This window comes from Triturus cristatus, chromosome 3_1 (genome assembly GCF_964204655.1).
Source record: "Triturus cristatus chromosome 3_1, aTriCri1.1, whole genome shotgun sequence".
Classification (NCBI taxonomy): Eukaryota; Metazoa; Chordata; class Amphibia; order Caudata; family Salamandridae; genus Triturus; species Triturus cristatus.
The window spans coordinates 228,143,486-228,157,533 of NC_140583.1; the positions used below are offsets into that span (position 1 = coordinate 228,143,486).

At 46.7% G+C, this 14,048-nt stretch overlaps 1 protein-coding gene across 2 annotated transcripts in view; it reads left to right on the forward strand.

The window, feature by feature from the left end:
* The first annotated feature begins 277 nt into the window (after positions 1 to 277).
* MYO1E (myosin IE) overlaps positions 278 to 14,048 on the forward strand; it is a 541,337-nt gene continuing 527,566 nt past the window's right edge. The window contains exon 1 of one of the 2 annotated variants that reach the window (XM_085643738.1): positions 278 to 743. In XM_085643738.1, the coding sequence (XP_085499864.1) occupies positions 741 to 743 (3 nt within the window). In that variant the 5' untranslated portion in view covers positions 278 to 740. The remainder of the gene's footprint in view (positions 744 to 14,048) is intronic. The other variant, XM_085643737.1, reaches the window with a different exon arrangement.

Here is a 14,048-nt window from a genome sequence, read left to right on the forward strand (position 1 = left end):
ACCCCAACTCTGAAAAGTGTCACAGCCCCACACTCTAGTGCAGGGCACCGTCTGACACTTCTATTTGCAGGTCGATAACTTAACAGTCCAATAAAGATAAATCGAAAAGTCGTGATCCGTCTCATGACGTTTACAAAAAATTGCAGTCATATGAAGGCAAAAAATGTACTGAATATGGTAGTTTCTGTTATTTAGGTAATACACAACATTTTGAAAGCTTGTCTACTATAGTCACTACGGTAATAGTGGGAAAAGGGAAACGGCGCCGCATGTGTGCAGCAGAGGAGGGCCGGCGGGCTGGAGGAGGAGGGAGGCCGCGGCACACAGAGCCGCTAGTCTTCCAGGAAGGCTGCCCTGACAGTCTCCTCCCAGGGGCAGACGCAGCGCCTGGCTCTTCGCTAGAGACCGGCGTCGAGCAACACTACAGCGCCGCCACAACAACCAGGAGCTGCACCCGGCTACATCAACCGGAGCCTGCAGGCAGCGCTACACTTCTAGCGCCTAGAGAAGACCCTCTGCTAGCGACCGGCCCCCCTCTCTGGCCCTGCAGGACTCGGGGTCCCCGTCTGGATGGAGCGCCACCTTGGGCACTTCACGCACTGGTTTTAATTTTTTTTTTCTCCATTTTTTTGGGAAACGCAACGTTTTGGGTAAATAAGATACAAGGAAACTCGAAGTGGTTTACGTCCAGGGGAGCACCAGCAGAAGACGGATAAACAGGCAGCAGAGAGAGTGGAAGGATGGTGAGTACCTCGCCGGGCTTGCTGTCTCCCACTGGCAGTCCAAGGACGACTGACTGCTCCTTTATTTACACATCTAGCCGGTCACTCATTCACCTACTTATTATGTGTTCATCTCTCTATTCAGTCACCTTAGCGCGGCTCTTTTTATGTCGTTCGTGTTTTCAGCCATCCATTCATTCATTAATTGGCTTATTTGTGTATTTATACCGAATGTTGGATCGTGTCTGTCGATCATATTTATACATTAGTTATTTCGTGTATGCAGCTACTCTTTCATTCATGTACTTGGGTGTCTGTCTATTCATCTTTTACATGCGTCTGTATATATGTATTTAGTTATCACAGTTGTTGGCTAGATCCTATAATCACAGTTACTGGTTCGTTACTTGAGCTGTTAAGGCGCCTTGATGCCTTGATAACATGCTCAGGTTCCAGAATGGCATAATGTTCCCAAAAATATGCCCCATCCCCTCCCCTGCCTCGATGTAAAAGTTGCCGTCAGTGCTTCGAAGCTTTTCCAGGGTGCAGTAAGAGCCATTAAACTACTACAGAGCAGCGCGTGAAGTGCGTGAGGAAAATAAACGCTCTCCACAAATCGCAAGTCGACTTCCTCAAAGCTCCCCACATAGGGCAGTTCGATATCATTTTCATCATTAATCAGTAATATTGTTGGCATTATTATTAATAATTAATATCACTAGCTTGTTTTAGAACTATTAGTCGTATGATAGAGTAATAATATCATTGCCGCCAGCCCAGCTTAACTACCACACAGTGGCGTAACGCAAGTTCAAGGGGCCCCGCTACCACAGGGTTGAGTGCGTATGTTTGCTGGCATGGCGCTTAATTGCGAGCGTGTCCAGCCTCGAAGCGCCGCGCCGGAAGGAGATGCCAAGCCTGTCCGTGCGTTCTCTTGCTGCCTCGAGCTCCCCGCTTCAGGCGGGAGACTGGCACGGGGTCGGCATTGCTGACCACAACGGTCCACCGAGAGGAGCCGGGCGGTGTGAACACGGCCCGCTGCCCGGGCAGAGAATTTAGGACCCCACATTGTAGGAGGGGGTTTTTACTGAGGGGAAGAAACCACAATGCTCGCCTATGGTCACGATGAATGCTAGAGTGCTCTCCCGTGAACGTTTATCGTGATAGGACGGTGCTTTTATAAGGCCAATAGTTAGGGGTGGGCTGGGGTACATTTAGTCGCAGGGGCCAAACGGACGCGTCGCAGCAGCCCCCGCGAGGCGGCGGTTGCGGACTTCTATGCACTAAGGGGGTCTCCTCAGCTTGTCAGCTCGAGTGGATGGATGGAATTGCCAGGGGCCTGGAGCCCCATCCCTTGCAGGGAGTCCTCCGCCACTGACCGGTCACCCGCACGCTGTGCCCCCACGCCCGTGGGCCTTTCAGGTTCATCGGCCTTGTCATTATATGCATATTAACATACGGGACGGGTCACCTCTGGCCGCCAGTGAATTGAAAATGTTTCCCACTATTCAGCGAATGACACGGGAATGATTAATTTGTGCTTCTAGGGAAGGGGCTTCTGTTAGGCATGGCATTGGCACTTGTTTTATCTGCACTGTAAGGAACAAACGCTGAATTGGTTGCCCCCAGGAATCGCACAGATCTAGGCAGCAGGCAGTCAACCTTCTGAGCTGCCTTGTCAGGCTGCCCTTTCTTGCATCTGGATCTCTTCAGCGACGACCAAAGTCTATTTAACATTTATTTTTCATCTAGGAGAAATATGGATGTCGGAAGTGCTTCACTTATTAATTACCATGTCACAAGGTTTGTAAGAGTGTGCGCTGGGATCTCCGTGGAGATGTGCTGAGCATATATTTCTGGAATTCATTCTTGCAGTAAGGCATGCTGCAGCTCCAGGGCTCTTTGATATAGTGCAGACGCTAAGGTACAAACAGGTAGGCCGAACACACTCAAATGGTACTCATAGATTGTATCTGGTGACTTTTTTGTTTTTGTTTAGTGTGAATCAGCCACTTCAAGTTTGGGTGTGCTGCACAACAGATCCACGTAGTATGGCAAGACTATTGGTCATATTTAGGCAAAACAAACCAGAAAATAGCCATGTCAGGGATTGAAATAATTACATGTGTGTACTATGAAGGGAGGCAGATTCAGATCTTGAAGCCGAGGACTCTAGGTGTGTGGGTACATGCAAACAATGGTGAATTTTAGTCTAAGTGCCATGAAATAATTGATTACGTGGTACGTCGTTCTGAAAAGATCAATACTTGAATGCCAACTTTGATGAAGCATATATATAATGTAATTGTTCTATAGTGTTAAATAAGAATTCTAGCAACCAGGCCATACACATTTATGTTGGAGAAAAATGGGACCTTCATGCAGAAATGTTTGAGACCTTAATCATTTTTGGGATGCCCTAGAAGCCTGAGTCAGCTCTCACTTGTGCTGTATAATAGTGTAGTTTACATGTTTCGCAGTGTTTGTGGCTTCATCAGGGATGCACGTTTCATAGACTACTCAAATTCCCCCCACTAATGTTAGCACCCTAACCCTGTAACCCCATTCCAGATAAAGTGCAAACGTTGTAGGCCCACATTCTGCCGGGGCTACTATTTCCAGAACTCCCTACTTCCCCCTTCGTAATGAACTCAACTGTTTGAAGTGTATGTCTTCCTTAGGGTTCCACTGTCAGTCCTCATCAGGAACTTGATTTTTTGTATGATGGAACTAGTTTCACCCACCTTAATGGTACTCCTTTTATCAATCTAAAAAAAATGGATTCCTGAGTTGGACAGGCTAGTATTTCAACCTGTGGCCAGCCGGTTGCTCACACATACTGTACATGCACTGTTGATTATGTTTGTAGCTTGCCGAAGGTTACCAGGTAGCCGATAAAGCCATGTACCTTGTGTTGTGACATCATGGGGTGGAGGAAGGTATCGGGTAACCAATAAGGCTTTGTGACTTGTGGCGTGATACCAAGGTGGTGGAGGAAGTTATCAAGCAGCCAATGAGGTGGTGCGGCTCGTGCCGTGACATCATGGCAGCCTGTTTATTGGTGCGCATCATTAATGGCGTAGAGGCGGCCGTGTGACAGAGGGCTCCCTGTTTGAAGGTAAACCCGCGCGGTGCCGCCTGCACTTTCACAGCCACACTGTAAACGTGTGTTCATTCCCGCGCTGGGTGTCACTGCAAGGTGAGGCTGAATATCCAATTCACAGCGGCTGAAAGGGGTCAGTGTTATTCCAGGAGCTCAGTATCAACATCGGGCCGGCTCCCCTCCCTGTCTGCCTCCTGCTCAGTGGTGAGGCCAGACTCCGGGAGGGGGCGGGGCAGTGACGGTGGCACATGTGTGCAGGGGTGGCTGCGCGCATGGAGTGGGCTCTATACCCTATCCGGCATGTAGGCCGCCTGTTCCCTGTCCGAAAATCAGGACCGCAGCTGGCACTGTAGCACAGGCCACACGCTCCCTGTTCAGTGGCAGGGTCAAAGCTGGGCTGCGCGTAGGCCACACATCTCCTGTCCAGTGACAGGGACAAAGCTGGACCCGCAGCGTAGCCCACATGCCCTCTGTCCAGTGGTAGTGTGCGGTGTAGGCCTCCCCCCCCATCCAGTGGCGGGCCCAGAGCTGTACCCGAAGTATAGGCCACACACTCCCTGGTGTATGGCTGGGCCACAGTGTAGGCACACACCCCCTGTCTAGTGGCAGGGTCAAAGCTGGGCCCGAGCGTAAGCCGCTTAGCCTCCGTCCAGGTGTAGGGCCAAAGCTGGACACGTAGTATAGACTGTAAATGTAAATGTAAATTGATACTTGTATAGGGCACTACTCACCCGCAAGGGTCTCAAGGCGCTTGTACGAATACCGCTGTGGAACCCATCCTGGCTTTCCCTGTGAGGCGTCCACTCCTGGGCAACCCCAGGGTGGAGGCCAGGCATCCTTAGCGTTGTGGGGGCCATTGTGGAGATTAAGCAAGCTATTGCCCAGAGTTGCAGAGTGGGACTCCATGATTGGAATAGGCACCGAGGCGAGAATTATCAGGTCCGTGGAATTTGGAGCCCAAGACCCGCCGAGGCGGGGAATTGAACCCTGGTCCCGGGATAGACCTCTGCATCAGGGTCTGCCGCTCTAATCATTGAGCCACACTTCTCTGTGTATCCCCTGTCCAGTTGTAGGGACATAGCTGGGCTCGCAGTGCCTGCAACTTATTTCTTGTCATGACTGATTGGCCCTTACAGGTTAGGCTTAAGCTGCCCACCTGGGCCATAGCATACAAAAAACGATGGACTGGAATGTGGCCCGAGCCATTGGCAGTGCCGGAAATGATTCTATCATTCGTTCGGCCCTGAGGCTGCCAAAAAGCACCCCACAGCTGGAACTTTTATACCGGCCCGTCGGCCATTGCCCGAGTGCCCACCTTACCAATCTGACCCTGGTTACCAGGTGCCCCAGATTTACCAGAACACCTCGTATTTTCACAGGCTTCCCAGGCTAATTCCTGTAAGTTTAGAACAAAACATAACGTGTATTTTTAAAGTGCACGCTCATCCGTGGGCATCTTAGCACTGAATTTCAGATGTTTATTGTTACCCAACTCAATGGTACTCATTTTATCGACCTCAGAAGGATGAAAGGCTGAGTGGGCCTGTTGGGATTTGACTCTATGACCATGAAGTCGAACACAGGCCCTTACAGTGGACGCATTAGTCCACTAAGCTGCTAGAGCTATCTTATACCTGTTTTTTGCAGATTGTCAAATGAACACAAATGGAGGCAAATCTTCCCGTGTTCCAAGGCAGGATTAGTTAGCAGGCCCTAGCAGAAAGCAATCTAGTTAACACAGATGATGCTGTGTGTGAGAATTTGCACTGAATTCCCCTTGGTGCCCCATTGCTTGTGGTTGTAAGTCTGGTGTTAGTTAAAACCTTTTGATTTTAGGAAATTTATATCATGTATAATATACTTCTAGGGGCTTTCATCAAGCCCTTTTATTCCGTTAGTCTGTTATTGTGTCACTCACATTTTTCTTCGACCCATTGCAGTCTACAACAGGGGGCAATTGGTTAGCCCATCTGTGGCATTGGCTAACTTCACGGTGACTGATGGCAGTCTTCTCTTTTACAAGATGCACATTGTTAGTATTTGGGTTACTGGTTGACTGGGGTGTGAGTCTTGGTAGGCAGCAACCACAATCCTAGTCAGGGTAAGGCAAAAGAAAACCCCAAATTAACCTGTGCCAATCCTCCAGTAGCGTGGCACAGAACAGTCAGGCTTAACTTAGAAGCAATGTGTAAAGTATTTGTGCAACACATCAAATAGGAAACAGTGAAAAAACCACACAAAAAGTTCCCCCACTAGGTTAGAAAAAAAGTTTAATTTAGTAAATAAAACCAAACAAAGATGACAAAAATCCAGTCCGTAGAACCAGAGTTATGAGTTTTTAAAAAATAAACTATAAAATAGGGACTAAAAGCATAAAGCGCCAACCGGGGATATCTGTTTGTGCTGGACCCTTGTCAAAGTAAAAAATTCAGGTCGATCGCGATGGACCATGGGGCGGATATAGTCCTAGCTTCGTCCCACTTAAGGTTTATCTTCATAAGAGTCCCATTCACGTTGGGGAAGGCCGCAGGGAGCAAGAAGAGCATTGCTGGTGAACGTGGTGCAAGAAGCGGGGTGGGCGTCGTGGGTGGGCAGGCTGGAGCCTTGATTTGGAGGTCCTCTGCAGTGACCGCTGCTTGCTGTGGGAAGAGACAGGGTGGCGACGGCTGGTGTTGATTTTCGGGGTGCCAGCGGCGCGGTTCCGGTACAAACTGGCCTGGTCACGAAGAGCCCAAAAGCTTGTTTTAGGAGCCCACTAAGGTACACCTCGGGACCACGACTTGGGGAGCACCACTTGGTGGTCAGGAGCTCACTGAAAATGGGTAGAGGAGGTGTAGGGGAGACTTTTATGCCTCATAGGCTCAGATTAAGAGGCTAGCAGACTATCCCTTTGAGTCACTCTAGGGTCCTGGGTTCAAGATGGAGGTTGCAGGTCCAGTTCTTCTTCCCCAGGTAAGAGGGCAGCAGGCCAGCACAACAGGGCAACAACCCCTTCAGTTTGGCAGTCCAGCAGAGTGGCAGTCCTGCTAGCAGCACACCAGTCCTTCCTTCTGCCAGAGTAACCAGAAGTTCAGAAGTGTACTTAAGTGATGGTGTCTGAGGTCCTTCTTTTATTCACTGGTGCCCTGGTTCTGAAAGGTGGTAGAAGTTTATAGACAGTGGCTTTGAAGTGTAGGGAATGTGCTGCCTTTCCTGCCATGTATCCAAGCTGGCTGAAGTGACAATGCAGGGTTGTTAGACCCTTTGCATGAAGACCGGACACAGCATATTCAAGTGTAAGTGGAGCTGTGCCCAGCTCCTCCCTCCCTTTCTGCAGTGATGGCCCACCCAGTCACACCTAAGCTTCCGTTGTGTGTGGCTGTCTAGGAGGAATGCACAAAGTCAAAATGTCAGCTACACCCAGTCATGTGTCCCAGGCCAGACTACAGGAACAAAAGGGCAATGGGCAGGGAAATGGCAACTTTCTAAAACTGTAATTTAAAATCCGACTTCGCTATAAGATAGGATTCCAAATTCCAATTCCCGAGACACCAAACATGAACTGGTCATATCTTCACATTTGGATATTACACATATAAAATGTAATAAGGCACCTCCAATTCTATCCTATGCGAGAGGCAGTCCTTGCTTTAGTGAATAACGAATGAGAGTTTTTCACCACTAGGACATGTAAAACCTAGAAGTGCAAGTCTGACTTTTTAAGAACATCGCACCTTGCCCTCTAGGCTGCCCAGGGTCTAGCCTGACTTCTTAATACATATAAGTCATACAACTTGTATGTATTAATAAAAAGAAACGTTTGGGCCTGACAAAAGGTTTATTTTACCAAGTCGAAATGAGTTTTAAAACTGCACACTCATATATCCTTTAAGCCAATTTGTTTTGCATAGATGGATGAGGGCCCAGCAGCTTCCGAACAATAAAGGTTTGCAAAACCCATCACAAAACAATTATTGACAAAGCTAAGCAGTTGGATGCCAACACCAGACAAATGTGCTTTTCCAATGCGTGTTTATATTTGTGAGGGTAGCCAGTTAAGCCATTCTGTGCTTCTCAGATGAGGTAAATTTGCAGTCCTGCTTTTATGTGTGAGGAATGTCCCACTTTTTGTTTTCAAAATGTGGTCCGTACCACAAGCATTCTCCTCCAACAAACAGTAGATGGCTTCTAGGTGGTGTCCATTATTTCCATTTAAAATGTAATTTTTTTCTATCTACTGCTAGCATGTGTGGGTTTTGAGTTATCAGACACCATAAGCACAATTTACAAAGGTGGAAATGTCATCAATATAAAATGCATCTGTACGAAATATTATGCGTATCATTTCCATCTCCCCATGCAAATGTATGGAAATCACACAAACATATTAACATTTTTTTCACTAGAACGGTCCCTAGAACGAGTAAGCAACTTGCTCGTGGCCACCAAGTGCCAAGAGTATATCTTTTGGTTTGAGTCTTCATTCACACAGAACTTGTAGTTTTTTGCACTGATAAGAAGAAATAAAAGCGTAGGCCATAAGAATTTCTTACAATTTCTTTAAATGCTGTTTTAACACCGCATTAAAATTAAATTGCCCACCCTGTTTTTAGAGGGTACTCATGAAAACATTTTATGTTCCCAGATTGTGATTGTAAACCTCATATGTGAATTCACACCTCAGTGGTGTGAACCTCCTGTATGGGTGTATTTCTCACTTGCAGGCACTACCTTCGTTTGTGGGTACAGACCTCATTTGTAGATGTACACCCCATTTAAGGGTATACGACTCATTTGTAGGTGTAAATAGAATTTGTGGGTGTTAGCCACAATATGGGTATAGGCCTTGATTATTTTTTGCCTTTTGCTGAACACAATTTTGCTGGCTATAGAAATCTGTGCACTTTATCCCTGCTAAACAGGGATAAACGGCCCGTGCTCCTCCTTTCAACATGATGAAATTGGTATACACCTGAGTAGCAAATTTAACTGACCTATAAGTCCCTAGTATTTGGTACCAATGTATTCCCAGGGCCCCTAAGTTAAATGTCACAAGTGGGCGCAGCACCCATTGAGTCATCCACTACAGTGACTATGTAAACATGACTGGGGGTCTGTCACTAGTATCCTGTTTGCTCCGATTTTAATTGGAATTGCGATGTATCATAATAACCCCCTTAGATATCTCTAAACCTATCTTAAAAGTATTTATGTCACCGCTCAGGAGACCAAAACTATTCTTGTGTATCCCATGTTTGGTTGCTGAAATCTTCTTTGTTCTACTAGACTTCTGCCTCTGAGGTTATTGAGGGACAGCCACAAACTGGATTTCGGTGTTAGACATCTGAGAACACTAAGATTACCATAATGCACCTCCACAGACACACTGCTATTGCTACTGGGACACAAGAAACTACTAGAGTCCTTTTTCTGCAACCGCCCAGCTAACCAGTGGCAATTGGATATGGACTGGACCCTCCTGTTAGCCTGTGCACTCCACTCTATGAGACTTGCAGCGCCTCCCATAAGCCCCTGGGGGGCTTTAGAAGTGTACTCCTGTGGTGGATTGGGACTTACAGGACTAAAGTTTGAAGCTAAAATCTTTGACAAAGACAAACCGGGTTAGTGTATCCGACCTGTGCTCTGTCTCAAATTGTGCCTGCTTCCTGTTCTATCTCGACAATTGACTATCATTGGCACTTTGTGTTTCATGGCGCTATTTCTATTGAAAACTTTATAAATCCACATCTCCGGTTCCCCTTATTGTATTTTTATTTTCATGTTGTTTTGATTATTAGATTTTACTCTATATTTCTTATTAATTTGGGGATTTGAATTGCTGTTTTGGTACTACATAAATACTTTACACATTGCCTGTAAGTGAAGCCTGTCTGCTTTGTGCGTAGCTACCAGGGGGATGAGCTCAGGTTTATTTAGTGACTTTAGAGATTCAATCAGACAAGGATTATGATTGTTACTAGCGGTGGGTACTTATCCCGCTCAGCTAGGAACCCAGTTTCTTACACTGTTCAATTGCCCAACACATACATACACAGCCACATCAACATGATATCTGCGTGATAATGAACAAAAATATGCTTACTAGGCTATTTTCAACCCTAACTTTACTCTTGAATATATTGGAGAAACAACAACACGCTCTAATAAGAGCACAGTGAATTAACTTTTTTTATATACTAGGGGCCATATGTAGAAAGCAAAATTGCGATCGCAAACGCCGAAATTCGCCGAATTTCGGCGTTTGCGATCGCAATTTTGCTAAGTGGTATGTAGGAAGGCAAATCTGCGTGCAAAATAAGGAATCTCTAAATTTGCGATTTCTTATTTTGCAATTGCATTTAAGGAATTGCAAATTTTGCGATTCCTTAAATGCAATGTAAGAAGCACCAAAAAAGTGCAATTTGGCCTTAAGGAATCGCAAATTACCACCAACTACAGGTTGGTGGTAATTTGCGATTTCTTTCAAAAATGCATATTTTTGCATTTTTCAAAGTGGCATGTGGTGCACACACATGTCCTTAGGGCATGTATGTGTGCCACATGTGCACCCATGCTCATTTCAGGGGTGCAACAGGGTGTCCTTTTGACACCCTGGCCCACTTGAAATTGCATTCTCTATTTGCGATTCTCTAATTGAGAATCGCAAATTGAGAATGTCTTCCCATTCATTCCTATGGGCCTTTAGGCCCATAGGAATGAATGGGGAGGTATTCCTTAATTGCGAATTGCAATTTGCAATTCGCAATTAAGGAATATGTAGGATTCGCAAAATGATTTGCTAATCCTACCTACATTCTGTTTTGCAATTCTCTAATTGCGATTCCCTAAAAATTGCAATTAAAGAATCGCAAAACACGTTCTACCTACATATGGCCCTAAGTTACTTCCCAGGTACGGGAAATGAGATGTGTTAAGGAAAGTGAAGATAACAACTTTTAATTATCACATCATCACAGTACTGCAATCTGAAATTACTTCAAACTGTGAATGTCTTGATGTTTAATACTCAAAACAGCATGCTTAGTTGTTCTTTCGTTTAATACTTTTTCCAGCTTTTTTTTTAAACATCTCTGATGTGGGCAAATAAGTTAACTCAGGTAAAGAGGTGATGTTCCAGGAGCACAAAGTTTTGGAGAAGCTGTTATGATTGGATTAGAAGGAGGTCTCCTGTTTTCAAATTTGGTAATTAAAGTTACAGACCGAGCCTACAGCAGTGCTACGAGAGCTCAAGCCTCATGCGACCAACATCATCCATTTCGCAAGCTCCATGTGTCCAAGATTATCCATTTCACTTTGCATTTGTTGGGATGGTCATGTGTGTGCGTTGAAGGCATATGTGACACAAATTGTGTTCCAGTGCAAGGCTCTGTGGTCTGGGAGGGTCCGGGCATGTGTACAATCTTTTGCAAGTGTGACTGCCATCTGCTTGCTGTTGAGGGCAGCAAACAAATTATAGTAGCAAGGCAGACCTCCCTACCTGACCCTGCCTGGGAGAGATGCTTACCGGACTCCCCCACATTTCTTTGCCAGTGCCCTGCAAACAGGTCCTTTTGCCACTTATGTAGGGGATTAGTGTAATGTGTATATTTATCTGCATGTGTAGAGGATGTGTGTGGAGCATTTGTGATACAAGTGGCCATAGCCACACTGGAATCCATTTTGTATTTGTTACACCTGGAGGGTTATATAGAGCCTAGACAGAAGATGTGAATTGCACGGCTTCTCCATGACATTCCAGGTGTCCTTTGTGATGGTTCTGAATTTTGGGTGTGGAGGAAAGGAGACCGAGTAGGTAGGGTTGAAACGCAAGGAGTTTCCGCTGTCCTTTCCTGACCCAGTATTTAGTGGAAGGGCTACCCTCACATACTACCAGGTAGTTATGTTGAACAGCCTCCCTCTCTTTCATAACTTGTTGGGGAGTTTCTCATGCCAGGAGAATCCCAACTTCACCCCACTTTTCTGCTAGCACCTTGTAACAAAGACCTTGGCTGGATAAGTCTGAGTGGAATAAACACAAGTGAATAACTGCCCAGAATCAGTCTCAGAGGTAACTATTGGAATACAAAACTATTGGCTGATTTTTGTACTAAAGACTGGGGAGAAAATCTCTGCCAGAGTGCCCATCAACTCCCTTTGCCAGGTTCAGAACCAGAACCTGGGAATTTTGTTAGGCAAATTTGGAGTCTGCTTTGAAGGAAGTCACTGACCATCTGCTGAGCAGAGGCATGGAAGGTGCCTTTAAATGAAGAGGACGCGGTCTAGGAAAGGGAGGACAACAAAGGAGCTGAGGAGGTGGCGAACTGTGATGGCCACGGTAGCCTGGCAAAGGCTTGCACAAGTTAGACGATGGGTGAGGTCCATGTGACCAGAGTGCACCTGAAACGGGTTATTGAGTGAAAATGCCAGATATCTGGCGGCCTTCCTAAACATTTATGACATAATGGTGGGGTACTAAAAGTTAGCGTCTAGAAACCAGAGGCATTTATGACCCCGATCCACAGTTGATGGGTGCAAAAGACTGAGCGGTGGGCAAAGACAAAGGGCGGTCCCTATTTATAGACAAGGACATCAGACGTCACCTGTCTCACTATATCAACTAGCGTTGGCTTCGAGCTTTATTTGGGTCGAGCATTGTTGTGTGTGCCTGAAAAACTGAAGAGCAGGCCTCGCTCGACCATGAGGAGCTTGCCCACCTCTTAGCTGCTGTGATTGGCACCGCCTATGCTGCTCTGATCAACCGGTGACAGCATCCAAAATTGGCTGGCTAGGGAGAAGAAGAAGGCGAATCCCCCTCAGTGGGCCGAAAAAGGTGTACAGCACGTCAAGGGTGAGGCCGACTATCAATGAATCTGTAGGCCTGGCCTGGGCAAGCTACAACCAAAGAACAGAAAGTTACTGTGACCTGATCCCACAGGAGAAGTGTCTACAGAGTAGTAAAGTAACACCACCTATCCATTGCCATTCCTGAACAGGGCGCACACCATCTTAGCCCATCACAACCCTTTGCACCCTTGTCCACATGGCCAGTTACGCACCTAGCCCATTGAGTTTATTGTGTTGAATTTTAAATTCAGCAGCATTAGACGCCATGTTGCTCAGGTGCTCATGTCCAGAGGTATTAAGTGAAATGACATTTTTCCCGAGGTACAAGAATGCTTACATTGGCTCTAACCCTTTGCTTCAAGGGCCAAGGAACCTCACACTTTGGGGAACTGTCTGCCAGACCAGACCACCATAAGTTTAAATGAAATCATTTCATCTGTGTGCCTTGGGTGGTAATTTGTTGATTTATTTGTAGAGTGCTGTTACCACAACAGACAATGGGACCTATCTCAAATACGCTAGATAGACATCCTGTCTTCCCGCCTGCCACCCCTTTTAAAGAGAGATGAAATAGAGTGTTCCTAATAACAAACCAGATGCCTATGGACATGGCCCGCAGGTCGCCATTTCTGCAGCATCCCTTCTGTGAAAGACCATCCCTGAAACACGGCGACCAGAGCAGAGGTCTTTTCAGACGCCCCCTAGAGGCTGGCAGACACCTACTTGCGTATCAGCGACATTTCTGTGTGTGGATCAGTGGCGTAGTAAGGGGGTGCGGGCGCCCTGGGTGTCATCACTGAGGGGGGTAACAAAATGGCAAAAATATGTGTTTTAAACACAAATGTTTTCCATTTTGTCAAGCCGGGGGTGACCAGAAATCACTGAGGGGGGTGGCAAAATGGCAAAAATAAGTGTTTTAAACACAAATGTTTTCCATTTTGTCAAGCCGGGGGTGACAAGAAATCTTCGGCACCGGGTACCACCTGACCTTGCTACGCCACTGGTGTGGATCCTGGATTTTGTCCTCATTATTGGGGTCCCCTTCCAGGACACACATGATGGTAGGTCTGCCATGCCGGCCTGGATGCTGGACCTGCGCCAAAGCGACTCCCGCCATGCACTCAGCATCTTCTTTGGAGTGGGGTGGGGTAGGAGTGTAAATACTGCAGGGGCTGGGGGTAGGAATGTAAATGCTGCAGGGGAAGCAATCTATGCCACCAGGATAGCAGGGGGTCGAATCCGTGGCACAGACGTTTGGTGGCTGGAGAGTGAGTGGGTGAGAAGGAGACCGCGGAAGAGGGAGTGAGACAGGTACGGGGAGTGGGACAGAGAAGACAAAGTAGGGCCAAGGAGAAACAGACATAAAGAGAGTAAAGAGCAAGAGGATGAGAGGGGCAGGA